Raw genomic sequence first — 24,317 nt, forward strand, 5'->3', positions numbered from 1 at the left:
GGATAAAAATCGTTATTGGTCTCTTTCTTTTACTTATATTTACTTACTTTAGTCTCAAATCTAATAGATGCTTAAGTACATATACTGAAAAACTAACTGGAAAAGTATAAAAGTAAATACAATTTAATTATTTTATAAGCGTATAGACCTCTGATATTAAGTAAATTTTTTGATTAAATAATTAAAATTTGACACAAAGCTAAAAGAAATATAGGTTCGGGTACTCAGCGTAATTACTACATTTTGATGGTTTTATTAAATTACTTGAGACTTTTAGAATAGATTCACCATATTCTATTTTAATTTTCTTTAATCGTCCTTTGTCAGCGATTTTTGACATCGCTCTGGTGTAGTGATGCGTGTTCCGTGAAACGCGCTCAAACACCGGGTTCCATTTCCGCTCGAGATGGATATTTGCATTTGTGCAAATATTTCATTCAGGTCTGCGCGTCTGCTTCTGTGGATCTCACCATCGTGCCTCGGAGAGCACGTTAAGCTGTCGGTCCCGATTGTTATCATAGACACCTGATAAAAATCTTACTAACAGAAGTACATCGTAGGGACACTATATCCACCTACCTGCAGTGGTGCAGCGCACAGTGGAATATGGTAGAATAAACGCATATCAAAAATGTTTTTTTTTGCACTTACAAAAATAGGGTTTTCTATGATAGTTCGAAAGTCATGCTAAAAAGTTCTGTAGCGTTTGTATTGTATTGAGTGTAATTGTTTTCATGTAGCAAAGTTAAACATTTTCGCGATTGGTAAATTTTAAGTTTTTCAATTACAATTTTCAAAGTGAATTTGTTTTAAAACTTTACGTTAAGGGTATATAGTATTATATGATTTATTTAAATACATGTACATGAAGTGTTGAACAAAAAATGAACTGAAAAAGTATATTTAAACTTCGTCGAAGCTTTGAGTACATTTCGTCGTTTTCCTTTGCTTTCAATTTATTATATAATTTATTTATGTTATTTCGTTGTATATAGTAGTGGTATTCATCTAAAACATACATAAAAATATAACTGCTACTTTTTGCTGTTGATGAAGATTTGTAAAATAATCTAATATCAGTCTTAAAACAAAAATCACTATTAATTACGTTTTCGTAGTTGACTATTTCTATGTCAATTATTTACGGTATGATTATCACTTTAATATGTAGATATTGTTAAGTATTTATCGTTTTTGTGGTCTTTTTTGTAAAAAAATAGATATTAGGAATAGTAACTCATATTCTGTAATTATTCTAAAATGGGTAGTAAAATTATTACTCCATCACTAATTCAATGATAGAATCGTAGAACTTGGCTATTTTATTTTACTGTTCTTCGAGTGGGTCAATAATATCTTACATAGAAGGCGAAACGTTACGATAAGCATCGAAATTTTTCACTGTGCAGCGTAGATGAACCGAATGAATCCGAACCTTCTACTACATAGGGAAAGAGACCCGTGCCCAGCTGTGGGCTGATACAGCTCTCGGCTTTTATGTTTTTATACTATATTTCTAAAGGACATTTATCGTATTAAAAATTCTAGTAATTTTTAAATATAAAGAACTTAATAAACTAACTCAGAAACCTCTACGATATCAGCAGTAGTATATCTAAAATACTAAATAAAAAAGCTTTGAAATGAAAACATTACCTTCTTCTTTTTAAGTAAATAAATCACTCGATTATCAAATATCAAATATCGGAGGGTTCCATACCTGGTACAGATTAAATAGAACAAAAAACTTCGATAAAATATATTTGTAATACGTACACCCATTATTTTTACACACCCATGTATTTTAACTTTGTTAATTTTCAAGTGTTTGCACTCATCATGTAAAAGTTTTAATTATCTTCCTATCATTATTTAAAATATTTCACCCTATTGTGAATGAATAGAAAGTGCATTGACTACTGTTACGACTCTTGCAGTACAGATCACTAAAAACTAAAGACCCATTAGTACAATATAATTTTTGGACTATTCTTAAGGAAAAGTTATTTACAAACACTTCGAAGTTCCCACCACTTCAGATTAATAAAACATACTTTTATATTACGCCTTGTGAGTAAAAAGGACTTTTTCTTATTGTTACCTGAACTTCCAGTAGTGTGTATCGTGCGTCCCCATTGTAATGTAACGAAGTAACGCGCGCCGCATACGACCCGCTTTTATCAAGTTGTTACGCGCGTGTGTTGTGAGAATTCGTAATTATCTATTTTAAGCGAAAATTATGTTGTTAGTAATAATAGACCTTGTTTATTAATTAATCGTTATGTGGAGTGTAATATCATAATAACAGTTGCTTATATTAATTTCAAAACTATTCACGTGTATTTAACCCAGTAACGTATTTCAGTAAAGGGACTTGTTAGACGTAACGGTACTCTTCATTGGTATCCGAGATAGCCGATGTAACAAATAGCGAGAAGTACAGAATATATATTCATCCTAGGCATTCCACAATTTAAAGGTACCGGAATTTTCGATGGTGTGAACGTTTCTACGTTTAGTGCGATTCCTAAGTAGCAGTTCTAAGGAAGTAACGATTAATTGAGTGTAGTGCATCGATTTGGTTCTTGGCTTCTCACCTTACATGGCAAAAATATCTGTTTTTGTCTGAGGTATGAATTAGTTCTCAAAATTAAATTTTAAAGACATATCAGAACATTTCTGTTGAGATTTTAAATACGCTACATGTGCTACATTTAACAAAAAGATCAATTTACTTTAGCTTAGCAGCTTATGTTTTAGTGCACGTCAATCATTACTAAGAAATGTTGGCCTAGTCCAGATGCTATCATTTCTTGGATAACAGTTTAAAAAGATCCCTATGTAAGTATTAAAAAAAGACGGTTAAGCGCCACCATGTCCATTTTTTCTTGTGTTGTTACGAGCAGTGTTCCGGGAGGTAGTTATGGTAGCAAAGAACGGCAGAAATTCGTTTTAGCTAATAATAGAATAAGTAATTTAATCATACACTCCAGGTAATTTTCGCAGTCAAACACCAAACACTGTTCCTTTAGAATTAATCACTGCAAAGAATTTTATTTATTTGTCTGTTTAATAATAACCATATTGTCTTCTTGGAAGTGCCAATCAATGGGTATTTTTTAAATTTTATTAATAATCAGAATTCTTTTAAAAATTTATTAGTGAATTTTTATTATTATTAATACTAACTCACTTATATTTGTTACTCACACAAATGTGAACTCAGCAACATTATTAAAAAAAAAATTTCTAACTATTATTTAAGGAAAGCTCGATCGTTCTGCAAATAACAAGCAATTTCAAGAATTATATTGTACGGCGCGGGATAACACCGCCGCTAATCCAAACCTAATTGGTGGTCCGAAGACTATTAGACTTGAGCAGTAGCCCAATGCAATTATCGCGACAAAGGATTTACAGACTCACCTTATTATACCTCTATTAAATAAATGAAAGATTATTTTGTTACATGTGAGAGAAAATAACGAAAATATTGAATATTTATACTTTTTAACCGACTTCAAAAAAAGGAGGAGGCTAGTCAATTCGACCGTATATATATATTTTTTTATGTATGTTCGGGGACAACTCCGTCGTTTATGAACCGATTTTGATAAATTTTTTTTTGTTGGAAAGGAGATATCCCTATTTTGGTACCATGATAAGGAAACCAGGATCTGATGATGGGATCCTATAGAAATCGAGGGAATCTCTCGAAAATCCGCATAGCTTTTTACTGGGTATACCGATTTTGATGATTTTGAATTTAATCGAAAGCCGATGTTTATCATGTGGTCACATTTAAAATTCATCGAGATCTGATTACTACTTTTGGAGTAATCTTTGATCATGCGTATTTACTTGACTATTTTTTCGTCGATCTACGTTGTATTACTTGTCAATATAATTGATGTCGGTTTTTCTTCGTTTGCCTGCAAACACAATTATTTATAACTAAATCTTGTAGAAGTTGATTATAGTTCTATTTTAAACAACGTCATGCTATTTTTTACACTTCGAGAATTCCGCAATGCATGAAGACAAAAGTCTTCGAGCAATGCGTTCTGCCTGTGCTAACATACGGAGCCGAGACGTGGACACTGACGAAGGAACTAGTCCACAAGCTTAATGCTGTGCTGCTGTGCTGCAGTGCTGTTGTGCTGCAGTCCCGCTGGACCGACGATTTACGTAAGATTGCCGGTGTAGGTTAGATGAGGCTTGCGAACAATCTGAATTTCTGGCGCGAACTTGTGGAGGCTTATCTTCAGCAGTGGATGGCAATAGCCTGAATTGAATGTCATTTTTTACACGAGAATCTAAACATTCGTTGAGTTGTATCCATAGCATGTTAATGCTATTAAATCTAAAATTTATATTATTATTAATTATTTTAAAAAACAAAGATTGAGTCACAAAATGATTTACTGTGACGTCGTATTCCAAAGAAAGATCGAAAAAAATTGGAGTTGTGGTTATTGAAAAGTTTCAAAGAAACCATATTGGAAATCTTACGCAGAATAAACTTTAAAAACACAGTATAATCTCAAGTAAAGTAATCTCAGACATGAAAGAAACACATCGAAATTCTTAAGGGGAAAATATTACTTTGCAATCGCGAAATTCTTCGCTGAAACAACTCGCGGAAGGTAACGTTCATTTCGACAAAAGACGAGCAATATTCCGTGCACAAAGGAGAGCAGCCGATAGATTCAATGCAGTGACACAAGAAATGGCGGAACAATACGGTAACAAAGCTCATATTGAAAGTTACATCGTGGCAGGCTCTGACCGTCTTCTATGACTCGTGTGTAGAACACTTAGGTTTTAAGTTATGTTTCTAATTAAATATGTTTAATTATTTATGCGTTTTAATTAGCATTAAGTAGTATAGCCTTGATTGCATTGAGTTGTAGTTCAATGTAAGAAAAGTACTCATAAAATACGTAATCACTTGTAATTATCTAAATTTGTAATGGCAACATCAAAAACATACACGACATGTAAGTCTCCTCATCATTTTTCAGTTTATTGTACTTGTAAAGTATCATTGTGATGATAATTATAATTTATTAATTGCTACTAACTATATGATAATATACAAAATAGTGTACATTGATTAGTTTCGTGGTAAAGTTTAAAAATTTAAAATGTATTTTTTATTGTTTTAGTAATTAGTACCTGGAGAGCTAGAGCTTAGCTCGGTATTTTTTAGTAAATCGTGTTTTTTAAAAATTATATTTAAATACTAATTACATATTGTTAAAATGTGAATAATATTTTTCGATTTTACCGACATAATAATAAAAAATATGATCTGTTTATTGAAATAAAAAATTATGAGTGCAATTAGAAAAAAAAAGGAAAAAAATAATCGATCTGGCGACGTGGGATTTGATCCGTGGTCTTCTCGGTCGATCCCGACGGGCTGATTTCCCACCTGAGCTATGAAAAATATATTGACAAATTCGAAATTTACCTTCGCATTCTAACGATGTTGTAGCCATTTTTTTATTGCCTAAAAATAGAGATAAAACGACATTTTCTAATAATGAATCTTAGCTATATCGATTTATCGCCCCCGAAATCCCCTGCATAATTTCATGAAAATCGTTGGAGCCGTTTACGAGATTCAGATGCTATATTTATATATACAAAAATTGCTCGTTTAATGTATTAGATAATGTGTCAGAACTTCAGTGATTAAGCACATAACTGATTTAAGTTTTAACCAGAAAATCAACTTCCGCCTCGCATGTGATTCGAAACGAAAATCTACGATTGCCGAATATAAACATATTGTTTTACAAATCAGCTCTAAATAATATATACAAAGTCATAGTATTCCGTTTGATACGTGTTGGAGATGCTTTTGTGGTGTACTTATTCATATTTTAATATTTAGTGTAGACTACACGTAAACTCATAATATATTTGTATATTATAAATATTGTAATTCTTAAATGCTATAGTGACTTCAGTTATGATTCGTAATATGCAAATGTATTCTTTTATAAGTATGTCTTATTACCATGTTACGTTAGTTTACGATTTCATTTTATACGAGAAACATTGATACATTAACGATACCAACCTAAGCAAGTCACATACCTTTATGTTGATTGATTAAAATAAGCCATTTCACAAAAAAAAAAAAAAAACTAAAATCACTATATATTAATTATGGAATGGTATAATGGTAATGGTATAATATTAATGGAAAGCTGTTACAATCAGTAAATAACTAAGAAAGATAGCTCTAGTGTAGATGTGAAAAGAAGAGGTCTAAGCAAATTCGTAGGAATACTATTTGATGAAATCTAAAATAAACAGATCCTTCTCCTCTACATCAGGCGAATCGTAAGCACATTGTCGATTCTAACTCTGACCTTCCCCAGGAGCTCTGGGTCTTGTTTTCTACTTTCAAATCCATGGCATGTACAACATGTTAATTTTGTAGGTAGTTTTACGCAATATGAATACGTTTTAATTTTCGAAATTAAATACATTTTAATTTACACTACAAGTCGTTATTCACAAGTTACCAGTATTGTAAAGTTTAGTAGTATATGATTAGAAAGTTTAAGAAGATCGAGAAAAGACGCATGCGCGTTATGTACGCACCACCCCTTAAGCCTTACGACCGCCTCCCTTAACAAACATTACCTGAAAATTGAACCTTCTGCTTTAAACTACAGAGTGTTACAGTGCAGCGATTCATCATCTACCAAAAGTTTCTAACTCAACATTATCCTTTACTTGTAAAGCCGTCATTATGCTAGTGTAGGAAGAATTAAATTTTCGTAACTAATTCTACGTACTCGCAATTTCAATTGTCATACTTAGTTATCTCTCTTTCATATACGTTTGTTGTAAAGTATACTTAATTTTAACGGTTACAAAGCTCGTTTTCGCTTATTCGTGTTGCATAGACAGGATAATTGTCAAATAAGGAGTACAGTATTCAGTCGGCTGCCAGCCTCGACGGAGTGCACATATATTACGACGTCGGTGTCGTAGCGCGTCTGTAACTTATTTCGTAGCATTCGTTCGTATCTTTGCTTGTCGATAACTACTGAAAGTGTTTTATATTACGATTTATTTTTTTCTGTCATCCTCAATACTAACTTATTAGATATAACAGTAAATATGAAGGCAGAAATATTCTTAATTAAAAAGTAAACATACAGAATTTTATAAAGTGCAGAATAATTTTAAAACTTTTACAGAAAAAAATAAATTTGAAAGTATTAAGAAATTAATCAAGTGGCCAGTATAATTAAAATGCGAACCGTTTTCGTCATATTTCACTAGCAATTGCCGTTTATAAAGTAAGTCACGTTTACTGTTAAGATTTATTAATACATTAATGAAGTTTCTTGCTAAATTAAAAGGGACTGTATTACCGTGTCTTATAATAAATAGAGTGAATGTAAATCGTAGTTAGAGTGCGGGCAGCGGGCGGCGGCCGCGCGAACGGTGATCTCGGCATATTTGTCGTTTTCTTGACATTCCCCTAGTTAATTAAAGCCCATTTGTAGATTTTCTTGAGAAATATAATTTTTGTAATAATAAAATATTATAAGGTCTATAAAATATTGGAAATGATCCATTAGAGGTTTATTTAATCACTTTTATTTAATTAAAAAGTTGAATGACTGGAACAATTAATATGATGTATTATTTTAAATACTTATTAAGGATTTTACGATATTTGTAAATATAAAAAATCTCAAGTAACATGACAATTGATAAACAACGACCTCTACTCCACCTCCTTGTCGATTCCAAATAAGCCCGCCTCAATCCTTCGCCCCGCCTACTATTTGAAGGTAAATAAGTACTTATATACTTATGTAAGTTAAATGAGTATTGCACCTCAAACATATATACTTTTTGTAGCAATAAAGACATACGTCGAACATCGTAAAAGTAATTAAACTACAATAATTGTTTGTGGTCTTTTAATATACTGAAAAAAGTATAAGTGTATAATCATATTACTACTACTTATACGGATAATAAAAACTTGTAGTATTTTACTCTAGCAATTTAAATTTAATCTTTAAAGAAAATCTACCATTTAACTTAATTTGATTTAAATCTCGCAACGTAAAATAAAATAAAGTCATAAATTTATTGCAATAAATATTGTAAGTAGTGAACAGAACAATACTAACGAACTGAATCAACAGCGGGTGAAACTTTTGCAGCTAAGAAGTCGAAACTGTGTGTACAATGTCCGGAGAGCAGTGAGCTCTAACAAGCTTGCCATTTGAACTTGTTAAGAGTGTCTGAGCGACGGCGGACGCACAATTCCTTGGGCAGACTCTCTCACCGAGCACCAGACACTTCCAAAGTTATTGTGGTCGAAGAACAAACTAAGCAATCTTTGCACGGATGTGTCGATAGCATATATTATCATCGAGTAACAACAAAGCCCGGCGATGGAAACTAATTCATTAGGCCGAAGCCGACAGACACCGGCAGTAAGGAACCATATCATCTACACCGATCACAAAGGAAGAAAGTGAGTACCACAATTCTAATAATAAAGTGTATCAATTAATTGAAGGGGTAAATTTAAAGCTAACAAATGAGTGCTATTATTTCTCTCAATTTAGTCTAACAAGCAAGTTAAAGTCAAAGGTTCGTTGAAACGAGGAACTCAATGGCCGTGAATTTTGTAATCTTCATTAATTTTACCGAAAGTTCATTTGAAAACTCCTTGCTCTCGTTCTTTAGTTCGTTTTATAACATAATTATTGCCTTATATTAATTTGAGGTTAGGTTTACAAGGACAATTTTAAAGATACATATCGAGGATACTATTATTAATGGTATTGTCTTATATTGATAATGTTATAAAATCAAATAGTTGATTTTCGTATTAGATATTTGCAATCAAATAGCAAGCCAAAGTCGTAAAATTTATCAGATATTTTCCTATTTTGTGAATTTTTATAAGTAAAGGTATCTTCTAATAATTATACTTATAATATAAAAATTTCAGTTTGGAACTACATCAGGTGAAAAAGTTTACACAACAGTAAGCACAACTTGTTTAATAATAACGTTAAGTAATTTAAAAATTTCCAAAGCTTCTTATTTGTAAATCGTAGTAATATAAAAAATTGTACCCATAGACCTGATACTTCCAAAGCAAATAAAATCATCAAATACGAAATAAAAACTTACTTTATTAAAGAAAGCTTTAAAAGTACTTTTGAAACGTCAATTCACAAATTAAAATTATAATAGTTTCAAATAAAAGTAAAGCAACCACTAACAGAACAAATGAAGAGAAGAAACGACAAGAAACTCCGCTGTTACTCAATTAAAAACCGTGTTTTATTATATGTATGTGTTATATTGGTAAATCTAGTATAAAATACGGCGCCACTAAATCCACATATTCACACATGTTTATCATTGTGTATCATGTGTGTATCATTAATGTATAATCTATATCTCTAATTAAACAGTTTTTACATAAAAACAAGATAATTTAAAAATTAACGAAATCTATTTTTGTAGAAGTATAAAAACAAATTCGTATTTCACTTATATTATTATTTGGTTACACGTTCATAGCAGAATTTGCAGTAGTGTTATGTAAAAGTTATTATAGCTAAGAAGTATAACAATAAACAGATGTATAAGACCTTAGTAAAATATATTTACGGTATCCTTTATTACTAACGTAACATTTAATATTGTTAATACTTTTTTCATGGTTTGATTTTACGCGTAGCATCTAAAGAACTTATTGTATAAAATAGTTGTAATGGGAAGCATACTAAAGGAGTGTCATTCTATAAATCTGATTTTAAGTATTATTAATTGACTTTATTTACTTGTATCTATTAAATACTTATACTAAAATTTTCTTATATTTATAAGATTCCTGAGTAAAGATTTCATTATAATAACAAGAATAAAGACTAATTACTGACAATATTAATATCTTTCAAGAAAATCATATATTATACAGATAAAAGCAAAGAAAAACACATAAAAATCTCGTGACACGGTGTTTGTGGTCGTTCTACATTTTGTTCGATATACATAACACAAATAATACACAAATAAATATATATATTACACCCAGGCTCGGGGTGGGAATCGAAATAACAACCCTCTGAACAAATAACTAGGCTACTCAAAAATCAAACTTAGTGTTATCTTCACTAAATTGGAGTTCTTACTACTTAAAAATGGTTTCATTGAACATTAGTTAATCATTTAGTGTCTGTTGCTAATAATTAATTATATTGAGTGTGAGACGTTTGTCATAAGTGAATAAGAATCATTTTGGCAGGTCCATTGTAAGTTTCTAATATATTTCTAAAGGAAATTAAACTCTGTAAGTCCATGAAATTTTGCTCTTAAAGTTAAATAAATTATTTCTACAATATTAAATTAAAATTAATAATATATTGCTAAATATTTGCTTTGAGTCTAAATCGAATCCACGCACGTCGTTAAGGAATTTCTTCGCCTTTAAACCAGAATGGCACTTAGATTAAAAAAAAAAATGAAATTAAGAACGAATTAAATGTCACAGGTCCCGTCAGTGATTGTTGACGAAATACGTATACCGATAAGCGATCAAGGGAAAAATCTTGGTATTATTTTTGACAAACACCTATCTTGGATACACCAAATAAACTTTATAAGCAAAAAACTGTTTCCAGCAATTGGGTCTCTGAGAAGGTTAAGCAACTTTCTTCCCATTCCCACTAAAGTTATGCTTGCACAGACTCTCCTTTTACCGATTCTTGACTATGCTGATACTAGTTTTGTTAATTTAAATGAGGAACAATTAAATAAACTTGAGCGCTTACAAAATCTCTGTATTCGGTTCATATTTGGTTTACGTAAATATGACCATGTTTCAGAATTTCGCAAACAGCTCAAGTGGCTACCTATCCGACTTCGCAGGAATACTCACATTCTGTCTCTCCTTTACTCAATCCTATTTAATCCTCTAACACCTTCCTATCTAAAAAATCGTTTCGAATTTCTTAGTGATACTCACGAAAGATCTCTCCGCTCTGATAATAACCTCATCCTAAAGATTCCATATCATTCTTCAACCTTTTACTCTAAATCTTTCACTGTTGAAGCCTGTCGTCTCTGGAATTCGTTGCCGCTAACTATAAGACGAGCTCAAACATTGGAATCATTCAAGAGGCTAACTAAGGCAATGTACTTGTCATCGTAATATTATTTTATTTTTATTTTTTACTTATTTATCCGTTTATCAATTTATTTTTTTCTCTGTGTATGTATTTTTCTTTGTTATCAAATTATTATGTGTTTTTGTAGGTATTTGTGTACGTGTATATGTGTGTATTTGTGTAGGTGTATTTGTAGGTATATGTATGTATATGTGTATGTATGAATATATATAATATATACTTATGTTTATGACTGATAGCACTTATTTTGCGCCCATATCCCCAATAACAATCAATTCTAGTCCTCTGCCCAAAGGTTGCCTGGAAGAAATCGCTGCTTTAGCGATAAGGCCGCCTGTTGCAACTAATGCAAATTTATTATTTATTTTTTTTACCTAATTAAACTTATTTTACTTTTGTGTTGGTGTGCTAAAGTGTATATAAATAAATAAATTAAAATAAATAAATGAATTTGTGTGTATCACATATTCTATTATTTTGTCGAGAATGTGTCTCATTAATTAAAGTCGGTGGATTTTCGCCGAAAATTTGAGCTAACGAGATTATAATTATAATAATAATAATAAACGCTTCACACTCAACATTATTGAGCTGCTGTTCTTGTAATATTATTATTACATAAGTAACATATATTCACTACACATTTTTTATATCAATACTCAATACATTTTTTCAAAGAACCAAGAGTTGTTAAACATAAAAAAAAATGTTTTCAATTCTTACACGAGTACAATATGTAATAATTACTATACATAATAATAAATAAAAAGTTATAAGTCATATAATTATTGAGAAATATTATACAAGAGATTGTCTGTACTTACTGTAAGAAATAAAATTATTTAATTAAAACGCTCCAGATTTGTGTTATAACAAGAAGTACAAGAATCAAACCAATAAGCTATAAATAACATCTACTGAGCACTGTCTGTATGTTTTACATCTTCCTATTTTTTTTCATTAGACTGTTTGAGGTAAAAAATTAGTAAGGGATAAATTTAATATAAGTATAGGCTCGGATAGGCGATTTAGATTCATAAGAATTTCAAATTCTAAACGAGCGAATTTGACCGTTGGTTATAAAATGAAATAGAGTTATTGCAAGTTGAGCAGATGTGAGAAGCCTTCGCTGTGAGAGTCGCACGGTGAGCAAGTGAACGCGTGTCGGTAAAGGACAGTCGAGTTACTTGTTCAGTTTCCGTTAGTCACATTTTCGCAACACGGTATTCACATTTCGAGAACGGCGAAGTTGGCGTTATCGTGCTTAAAATAGAACGACAGGCACATTTAACTTTGTGATGCAAATGGACATGTCAGAAGACGAATACTTATGGATCATTTAATTTAAAATTTGCTAAAGAAAAATATATATTTTTACATTTAAAATAAAAATAAAAAATCAACTTGTCTCTATTTAATTCTAAAGTTATAAATTTTTTTGATAGTCCTAGATCTCAATTGGTAAAAATATATTGTTTATTCCATAGTAGGTTTGTGCTTAGAAAAACACATATACCTAATACAAATAAGTAATTCAAATTAACGACTCATTGCGACTATCAGGGAATTAAGTATTAATTAACATCTAGACCTTCAAAGAAATATTTTAACGTAAAGAGTAATTTTATACACTTTATTCCCTCTGTCGCGACACGTTCTAAACTTGGTTCGCTCCGAGTGTATAAGTAAGGGTGAGTGTACAAATTGATTTATTGAAGTTAAGCGGGCTTCCGAGTTGCGCCGGAGTATTCACAGGCCTTTGCGATACACAGATAAAGTGGAAATAAAAAAGAAACTTCACAAACAGAAATCCCCTTGTCGCGAGATTTACGAGCCGACGCACCTCTAGCGCAAATAAGTTATGTAAATTTTATGTGCTCTTCTGAAACACCGCTTAATATACAGACACAAAGTTTACAGAATAAAGTACATTAGTAGTTTTTAACAGGCATAGTTCATTAAAAAAGATGGAAAAAGGCTAATGACATTAAGTTGATAAACTACATTAGTGATCGATTTTCGAATAATACAGCTAAAGAAAACTTTTAGTAAAGGCAACAATTTTCTTAATGAAATCAGAATGAAATGTATTTATGAACGGTAAAGTAATTGTAAAGCTTTCAGAAATAATTATGAAAAGTCACGCAACAATTGATTTACTCGTTTTAAAGTTATTTGTAGGATATTTGTATGTATTGTAAAATTATTTTTACCAATATTTATACCAAGTCTAGATTGTTTTCTTTCTAAGTCAAAATCCAAAAGAGAGTCTAAGTAATCTCTTTTCGTTAAACTAGTATTTTTAAGTGACCTTATTTTAAATCACTATATGACTTTCAAATTACATGTGTTGTTAAAAACCAAAAATATATTCTATCAGAATGTAGTTTTTTTTAACTTTGTCATATGTTCTCTACTTTAGCATTAAGGTTTGCGTTGATTTAGAATATCAAAAAAATCTTTAAATACTGAGGTAGGGCACAGCAGAAAATATCCTGCTCAAACTCTGGAGTAGCCCGACTGAGGAAGTACCTCGACCTTACAGAAGATCGCTAAATAATACTGTTTGAAGCAGTATTGTGTTCCTGTAATTGCTTACCATTAGGTGAGCCGCTTGTTTTCCGTCATATAAAAAACAAACATACACTTCAGCCTATCGCAGTCCACTGTTGGACATAGGCCTCCACAAGTCCGCACCAAAAATGGCGTGAACTCATATGTGTTGCCCATAGTTACCACGCTGGGCAGACGGGTTGGTGACCACAGGGCTGGCTTTGTCGCACCGGAGACGCAGCTGCCCGTCTTCGGCCTATGTATTTCAAAGTCATCCCGCCATCGGTCGGCTTTTTAAGTTCCGGGGTGGTAGTGGAACTGTGTTATCGACCACACAATATCTTGGGACTATAACGAATGGTTCAGCATCACTGTTTTTTGGGAACAGAATTATATGTTGAAAAGATGCTTACGCTTCATTCAAACTAGGGTCTTTTGTGTCTCCGTCACTTTCATTTCTTCTTTTTTTTTACTTTCCTCTAAGAGTCCTTGTTTGTTCTTTTCTTTGAAGAGGTTTTAGTTTTTCCACCATGTTTCTTATATCCACGATTAAGCTTACCATAACAAAGAGCAATGGTGGTGGTACCATGTTAGTACTTAATAAAAAATTTGGAGTTAGTCGTGATGCTGGCAATTGTCGTTGGATATGAAAAAAAAGGAAACGGCCACTCGTTGGACGTAATCTGTTCACACACTGTAAACACATTCACTTTGTAACATATCAAAAATGCAGATCCAACGATTGCAGCCGCAGCAGAAACTACTGTGTATAGTCAATGGCGCAAACACTTGGCCAAAAAATGTTCAAAAGCTATACCTATAGAAAAATTGCCTTATAATCTACAACAAATCAAAAGCAATGTCCATTTACATGTTTCTACAATATTGAAACAAGAAATGGGATCGAAGATTCAGTTTTGAGGCTGTTCCTGAAAAACTGACCCAAATAAAAAACAATAAATCGACTGATTCATCAAAGGATTTTTTTTTTTACTAAATACTAAACACAACTTGACTAGTTAACATTCAAATTAAAATTCGATTTATTTTAAGTTTTTAGTAGACACCATCAGTGAATTTGTGAATTCAAATAAATTTGCGCAGTTTCAGAGGATTCACAAATTAGTTGGCCAAAGACGAAAGTGATAAAAAGATAGCTAAGGTGTGGAAAAAGAGCATACTGCACTTTCACTAGCCGAAAAAGAAGTGGAGCCAGTAATAACAATTTATGAGTGTCAGATCTCAACGTATGTAGAACGGTGACAGACATCTGTTATATGAATAAGTACATCATAAATAAAGAATTTTAAAGTTTGTCCGAATATTATATTTATTTCCAATAAAGTTTGGTAAATGCAAGCACAATTTTAACGCTATTTTCAGTCCAATTTTCTGTTTGTCAATTAAAATATTTGGAATCTGAAATCATTTCAGAGGCGGTTAATTTGATTACCGGCAAACTCGACAAAGGCCTCGTATTACAGCTTTGCTGATAATAACTTAAGCAATCTTAAAGGAAATATTGTTTATTCTTTATATGTAATTTTTTCTTATATTATATTTGCTTAGCTTAGATTTTCTGAGACAACTAAAATTTGGAAATTTAAATATGTATGTATATACAACTTACTATTTAAATAAATGAATTTGTAGTTATATTTAAGTCCTAAAATTTAAAAATAATAATAAAAACTTTAAACTCCATTATTTTTTTTTTATAAATTTTATTTTTGTTTTTAATTTTTGCTTCAAATCATAATAAATACTTCAATTCACAAAACATATAATGAAAAGAGGAGAAGGGTAACAAGTTTTCCGAAAAATATGCTTGAATACTCTATATTGAAGTCACGTCTAATTAAAGTTAGTTTAGCTGAAAATATTCGTTGTACAGCATTGACCAATGTCCAGAAATTATCGGAAAATGTATGACCAGTTTTTTCACTTAACATGTGCTCTATTTATTTATTTTGTTTTTACTAACATAAATATAATAAATAATATTTCAAAGACTTATTTATTTTACAGTATAAAATACTTCCTTTTTTACAACTACTACTACGCTCGATTAGTAAGCATTTATTAAAGTATTCTGTAAAATTAATATAATTTATTAATTTTACAGAATACTTTATTAATATCCTAATAAATCGCTAAGTTTTAATTATCTGTCTCGTAAAGCTTGTTGCCTTGATTGTGTATAATAAACATGATAGTAAGAATAAATTATTATTCGTCGTTTGAATAAATATTCTATAAAAACTATAAATTGCTTCGAGAAATATGATCAGTCCATTTATTCACCACTTCAACCAAAAGAATTGATAAATTTATAAAATAAACATAAAACAGTAAATATATAGTATTCTCTAAGTAATTAAACAATCTAGTAACTAACCTTTACTTTTTAATTTAAAAAACTTATATGAAAATTTTTTGGACGATTCTGAACACAATCAAACAAAATAAAATCATTTTTGACCGACTTCAAAAAAGGAGGAGGATACTCAATTCGGCCGTATATATATATATATATATATATATATATATATATATAATGTATGTTTGGGGATAACTTCGTCATTTATGAACCGATTTTGATAATTCTTTTTTTGTTACAATGGTGATATTCTAAGTGTGGTACCATAATAAGGAAACCAGGATCTGATGATGGGATCCCAGAGAAATCGAGGAAAACCCTCGAAAATCCGCATAACTTTTTACTGGGTGTACCGATTTTGATGATTTTTAATTTAATCGAAAGCCGATGTTTATTATGTGGTCACATTTAAATTTCATCGAGATCTTTTTACAACTTTTGAAGTAATCTTTGATAATGCGTATTTTTTTTATTTGTACCTCCGACATGGGGTCGGAGTCTGTGCTTAAACTGCTCATCCATACCAGTTCTCGCATTTATTCTTCTCGCACTTTCATTCTGCATACTAATTTCTTTCTTTCATACTTTCCACATTCACACACTGGGTGGTTTCCCATCTAACCTACTATTATAATTCTATTGCTTATTTTTTATGAACACCTGGGAAAATGAGTGGGGTTTGGGTATGATGTTTTTATTTACAATCTTTTTCTTTTTTTTCCCTTTTTTATATACACTATAATAATAATACATAACTGACATCTGTTCTACTTTCTATCTCTACTTCTATAATATAGGGTCATACACTAACAACTTCTTAGTTTACTATTTGGTACTTTATTTTCTAAACTACTTAACCTATGGAGGTAGCACTTACTTTAGCTGAGTTTCATTTTATAATTTTAACTTAATATTCATTTATTTGATAATGCGTATTTACAAGACTTTTTTTCGTTTACCTACGATGTATTACTTGTCCATGTAATTAAAGTCGGTTTTTTTCGTTTGCCAGCAAACACAATTATAGTCCTTTTTGCCTTTAAAATATTTAAAATTACATAATTATTTTATAGGTATACAATTTTTACATTTATAAAACCATGGATGATTATACTCATTGTTATGACCAACAATGGAATACTCGTTAAAATAACACTTTCGACAGTTATGTCAAAATTTAAATAATTAAAATTTAAAAACTAGTTTATATTTGTCATACAGCATTTAAATAGGGTCAGGAAGGGAAATTTATAACGAGGTGCTAATTATAATATTTGATTGCATTCCCAAACACTTTTGACTTGTCAATATTGTATAATAATAAAATGATTCGATTCGTTTGACATCCAGTTGATTTCAGCTAGAACGTCGCAATTTATACTGCTCGTCACGTACTCACTCACTGCGGCTTGTTTGCGGAGCGACAATGCGAACGTATTCGTTCTATACAGGTTGTTGTCGCCCATTTATTACTTCAATTTTTTAAAGCAAATATCTATTTACTAAATTCAAGAAATGTAGTTCTATTTCTCTCATATATATTTCAGTTATAGCTAATGTGATGAAGAATAAGCATAACAATATATTGACACGAAAATACATCAAATAAACCAAAATATTTGATAATCAAATTAAAGTTAGATAAAAATAAATAAAATTAAAAAACCAAGTAATTGTGAGTAAGAATGTTGGCAACGATTCCCTTTAAATCACAAATTCAGATTTTTGCCAGTGAGTCATTCTTAAAAGTTAAATGTTTTATATATTTTTTGGCACTGGTAATCCAAGATTCAAAATGTTTCTGTGGCAAGGGCTATAAAAATGTTGCGTTTATTAAAGTTATGATTGACCCGAAATGCTGATTAAAAACGCGGAAACGGTTCTAAATTGGTTCCGTACCCTAATATGAGAGGAACATAGTAGGTTAAATTGCATCCTAAAAAACGTCTTTCAACTTGCGCGTCGAAACATAAAGTTTCCTGATCATCATCATCATCATTACAGCCTATACAGTCCACTGCTGGACATAGGCCTCCACAAGTTCACCGCAAAAATAACGTGAACTCATGTGTTTTGCCCATAGTCACCACGCTGGGCAGGCGGGTTGGTGACCGCAGTACTGGCTTTGTCGCACCGAAGACGCTGCTGCCCGTCTTCGGCCTGAGTATTTCAAAGCCAGCAGTTGGATGGTTACCCCGCCATCGGTCGGCTTCTTAAGTTCCAAGATGGTTGTTGAACCTTGTTATCCCTTAGTCGCCTCTTACGATACCCACGGGAAGAGAGGGGGTGGCTAAATTCTTTAGTGCCGTAGCCACACAGCACCCGTAGCCACATAGCACACAAGTTTCCTGATATCACGACTTATTTGTCGGAATAAATAAGTGGTGGTAAAATACCTGTTCACACTTTGTTAGATTTGTTTTTATTCCTTACTTAAATTTTATAATGTATGGAGACTACTGATTCCGCAGTCAAACTAATTAAAAATGTCGCTTTGCTGTATCCGTTATGATTTCATTGTTTACTAATAAATAAATCTGCCAACTTGCATTAGAGAAGCGTGGTGGATTACTACCTACCTTTTCCTACATAGGGAAAGAGGCATATGCCCAGCTGTAGGATATTACAGTCTGAAAAGCTTGAAGCAAAGCGAAATAAATAAAATAAAAAAGAGCTTATTAGTGATTTCAGTTAGAAAGCTGTAGCAAGGAAGAAGTATTTTAACTCTTTAGACAATAAAAATTAAGCAATGAAGGTTTAATTTTCTATCCACGCGGACTGCTTAGAACATAAAAGTCTTTCCAGCCGGAGACACACGATAACATGAAAATTTAATTTAACTGAAGTATGTCAAGTAATTTATAATTATAATGTACTCGTATATGTATGTATGTATGTATGTATTTATGTATGTATGTATGTATGTATGTATGTATGTATGTATGTATGTATGTATATGTTTATTTGAATATTTATTATAAATTTGTTGTAACTTGTACACGTATGCTGACGCTAGACCATTTCTTTTGCCCTAAGGTTGCCTGAAAGAGATCGCTTTTCGCGATAAGGCTGCCCTTTCTACCTAATGATTATATTGTTAATATTTTTTTTCTTTGCTATGTACTCTTTCCGTTTTTGGTGTACAATAAAGTGTATTATTATTATTATTATGTCACTATTTTTGATGAAGTTATGTAAATGATAAATAAAAATATGTTTTTGATAAGGTAAAAGAAGCCTGATAGGGCTCGTGCCACTTAACCACCAACTGACCAAGTTTTACGTACAACGTACTCTGTATCGAATCCCATAAATTTCATTTGGCGAATTTGTCGATGACACTACCTTAAAATACGCCAGATCCCATTTTTCTGAAATCTCTGCTGCACATGAAATTTGGACTACATTTGATAATAGATTTTCGGGATATATTAGATTCATAGGAGTTCTATGGACTGCAGAATAAAACCAGAACGAGTAACACAATATATTTTTACATTAATGTTAAATATGGTGCATCACATTAATTTTCCTGGAAAATAAATTTGTTTAGTTAGATTGTTAGATTTGTGCAAAAACTATGTGGTGGTACGAAGTTCACCAGATTAGATTATATTTAATTTTTAACTAATAAAAATCATCAACGTAAAATAAAACTGCAAAGAATTTATCAAACTTATCGACAAAGGAATTATGTCTGTGTGATATTTTAGATTTTAAGCTTGGAATACGACTATGAAGACCTTGAACAGAATGAGTTGAACCGAATGGCTTCTTTCCAAACGTAGATAATAGAGATAATGGATATTATCGTCAAAGAGTACTTTAGGTGGTGAGCTGTAACATTGCCAGACATAATTGTAAATTTTCTGAAGATGTGATAAGACTCCCTTAAACAATGTTTGTTATATTTAACGTCTTAGCTTCTCATTTATATGACCATTTCAAGTAATTGTACCTTATTAATTTTTAACAAGATACTGGCAGAATAAATTGCTATTCTACATTTAACGTTCTTTAGGTAAGTGTTGGATTAAGTTCCAATCCTTCTTCTACATGGAGAAAGAGGTCTGTGCCCAGCAGTGGGATATTACAGGCTTCAGCATGTACGAATTTGACGTTATGCCTAATACAAACTAGCGTGGCTAGATGTTATTTTGCATTACATGTGGCAGAAATTTTACGGATTAAGAAATAACTTTATTTACATTGAGGTAAGAAAAAAAATATGTTAATAATTAAGCTGATAATTGTGTTTGCTCGCAAACGAAAAAAAAAACCGACTTCAATTACATCGACAAGTAATACAACGTAGATCGACGAAAAAATAGTCAAGCAACTACGCGTTATCAAAGATTACTCAAAAAGTAGTTATCAGATGTCGATAAAATTTATATGTGACCACATGATAAACATATGCTTTCGATTAAATTAAAAAATATCAAAATCGGTATACCCAGTCAAAAGTTATTGCGGATTTTCGAGAGTTTCCCTCGATTTCTCTGGGATTCCATCATCAAATCCTGGTTTCCTTATCATGGTACCAAACTAGGGATATCTCCTTTCCAACAAAAAAAGAATTATCAAAATCGGTACATCCAGTAGAAAGTTATGCGGTATAATACAACGTAGGTCGACGAAAAAAGCGTCAAGTAAAAACGCATTATTAGATATAACTCAAAAAGTAGTTGTTAGATCTCAAATAAATTTAAATGGGACCAATTGGCACACACCACCTTTCGATTAAAACAAAATTTGTCGAAATCAGTCCACCCGGTCAAAAGTTCTGATGTAACATACATAAAAAATAAAATAAAAAATACAGTCGAATTGAGAACCTCCTCCTTTTTTGGAAGTCGGTTAAAAATTAACAAAAATATGATTAGATAGTTACTAAGGCATACACTATCATCATAATAAAAAAAAAAATGTGGAAAAATTAGAAAAGAGATCATTTTTATCCTATCTATGACATAGAGAATATAATATAATAATTTTAAATTTTAGATGCATGCACTTCTTAACATAGTTAGAAATATTATTTAAAAATTAGGGTCTCATTTTTTGAGTAAAATATGAGAAAAGAGTAAGTAAGAGTAAAAGACTAGAAAGAAAATTGATATCTAATTATTTTTATTTACAAATACTATGAGGTATAGAATACAAGTTGTGTGCTACATTCTAGAACTCATTTATTTTAATTGTTTTTGATAATTTATTAACAATCACGATATATTCATCGCATTTGACGAAAAAAATGGTTTAAATATAAATCATTAAATAATAACTTAATGTTTTTAAGACAAAACCATTTTAAAATCTTTTTTTAATTCCCGATATAAATTTGACGTGTCTGTCTGTCTGTTTGTGGCTCTGTAGCTCGCGAACGGATGAAGCGATTTCAATTTAATTTTTTTCGTATGAAAGGTGAGTTACGGGCAAGTGTTTTTAGATATGTTTGATGAAAATCGGTTGAGTCGTTTAAAAGTTGTGGGGGGTAAAAGTGGGGAAGAATAACCCAATGTCTGTAAACATGCGAGGGCAGACGTCGTTGACGGTCGTATCCGAAACGCAATATTTTGAAGTAATTTTATAAGTAATTTCTTTTATTAATTTTATATAGGTTTGGGGCGGTCCCCCAACGGGATGTATTTTTTTTTATAATTATTAATACTCGTACATACTTAGGTACTTTAAGATTGAGTTTCTTTAATTATTTTTTACTTTTTAAAGGCAATTCAGGCTAATGTGTCGGGAGTTTTTTAACTTTTTAATTTAATTTTTATTAATTTTTTACATCTTGATTTTGTGTCATGCTAGATTAACAACAATATTTTTTTTAAATATCATATCGAAAATCGACCGTTCTAGCGGGGATCGAACCTGTATCTCCGACTGTCCGTGTCGGTGCTCTAGACAATAAAGCTATGGAACGATGTACCTGGTAGATCGAAATTTTTGATATGATGATTTTTATTTTCGGTTCTAAGCAACAAAAAAATGTTTGAAATTCCATACCATTATATGTTTAACTAAAATTATGAAATAAATTTTGTCTTATAAAAATTATTACGTATTTCGTGTATGGTTAAAAAAAAACTTAAATTTGCAAATTCAATATTATTGATTATTGATTTTATTTACAAATAGCGTGTTTTTTCTGTTTTCTTGAATTTATTTCTATATATTATAATGAAGATGTCACTTAAAATTCATAAAAATCAAAAAGTTGCAGTGAACTACCAATGATAATACCAAAAAGAACAAATAAATATTTATTGGTAGGGAGCATCATATCGTTAATTTCACCAAGTTGCTGCTGAACTAAGCAATGATATTATTAGACACAATTGGTGTATAGCTTTATCTATAATAAATAAAAAATAGTGCCTAATGCGGGTAAAGAAAGAAGTGCGAATGATTCTCTTGATCAAAAGAGATTTATCGTGCACAATCACGAATCAGATGTTAGTATTCCGACCAAAGCCCCAGAGAGCAAGCTTCGTATCGACTGAATAATTTACACGCACCTTACATACCTCGGTTCCTAATGCAAGCTTGTACCTAAAGGTGAATAAGAACATTATATTTTTATTTCTTTTAAACACTCTCTACGTGGTAAGCTGAAAGAAATTATATTAAGCAGTGCATGCAATTAAAACTTTAATGTGGAACGGCATTTCACTTAAAAATTCTCCTTTTTTTCTTTTTTTTAAATTAATTAATGTTCAGTTATTTTCTCACACCCACATAAAGAGAACTGGGTGAAGTACTTTTACAATTTAAAAATATTAGGCACTTTTTAAGTGGTAAGTATATATGCTTTCATAAACGAATTACTCTCATTTTTATGAACAGTTCATTTTGATATAAAATCAAAGTGCAAAGTTAAATTAAAAGTTTAAATAAAAGAATAAAAGATTTCAAATTTCACTATTAATATTTGTAAGATGTTTGCCACTTCTCGCCGCCGTACAAACGCTAGTAAACGATCTCAACTTCATGGAATGCTTAATTCTTATAACAACCTGTTTAACGCATTAGATGTTGTTGCAACGAGTTTCCGCACTTGCAAAAAACTTGTATTACATGTCTGTTTATCTTGTAACTATGATCAACTTATTGTTTAATGTTTGAAGTAATCCGTGTTGGTTTTACATTAAGTACTTTTTATTTATATTCTGATTATTTTATACCTATTGTATTACTGTTTGATTACCCAAATCCACAGAAAAATATTAATAGAAGCATATTTTAAATCACTTCATATCTGATGAGCTAAGAGCGTGCAAAAGTGACTAAGTTGTCGTTGCCGACTTTATGAGTGGGACAAGCGCCGGGCAACTTTTGCTCCAACTAACTTCAAGTGCTGTAAGTAAAGCGTCTGCGGCAAACTTGCCTTCGCGAATTATTTCCACACGATTTCACGATCTCACTACGATCAGTTAAACCCTCGCATCTGTTCTAATAAAAACATGAGGTAATCAAGTCCTTTCTATTTAAGATTTCATTCGAAGGCAGTGATAAGAATTTTATCGAGGCATGGCGATTTAAGTAATGCTGGGCAATCTAATATTTCGGATTATAACGGAATTTTTGGAGTTACTTAAACAATTCGCAGTTTAAATTTATTGGACTTTAATTAATGAAATTCCGAGAGAAGCTTAAACACGTCTCATTTATTCGTAACGCTATTATGTTCCGTCCTTTTACAAATGTCAGTAACAGTTAAATGAAATTCACATTTCGTTATTTACCATTTATTTTTAACATTTTAGTATATTTTAATGATATAGTCGGCTTGCATTCTCGGTCGCTATGTGCGCAGCTACCAATGTGGTAACATGTTTCACCGCTGGAACTAAATTAATGAAATGCCATTATTCCTTTTAACAACATTATTTTACATACATAACTAATTTGATACAAGCACTTTTGTCCATAATAAAACGCAATTAATATGAAAATTGGCACGGATATATGAAATTTTGATTCATATTCACACCTCGTTCTCGGTTATGTTTTATGATGTAGTGCGTCAGTACATAGAATTTTAATTCGTCAAATTGAAAAAACCTTAAAGTTAAAATTTTAATTTTATTATTTATAAAATCATAAATATAAACGTTATCATTTATTAATATAATTAAATAGTAAGAAGAATTAATTTATATTTTTGGCCT

At 31.1% G+C, this 24,317-nt stretch overlaps 1 protein-coding gene across 1 annotated transcript in view; it reads left to right on the forward strand.

The window, feature by feature from the left end:
- Positions 1-8,444: 8,444 nt before the first annotated feature.
- Positions 8,445-24,317, forward strand: part of LOC123669895 (zeta-sarcoglycan-like) — a 32,277-nt gene continuing 16,404 nt past the window's right edge. Inside the window, exon 1 of the mRNA XM_045603414.1 lies at positions 8,445-8,527. Within this exon, the coding sequence (XP_045459370.1) occupies positions 8,445-8,527 (83 nt within the window). The remainder of the gene's footprint in view (positions 8,528-24,317) is intronic.

The sequence above is a fragment of the Melitaea cinxia genome, chromosome 4 (genome assembly GCF_905220565.1).
Source record: "Melitaea cinxia chromosome 4, ilMelCinx1.1, whole genome shotgun sequence".
In the NCBI taxonomy this organism is placed as follows: domain Eukaryota; kingdom Metazoa; phylum Arthropoda; class Insecta; order Lepidoptera; family Nymphalidae; genus Melitaea; species Melitaea cinxia.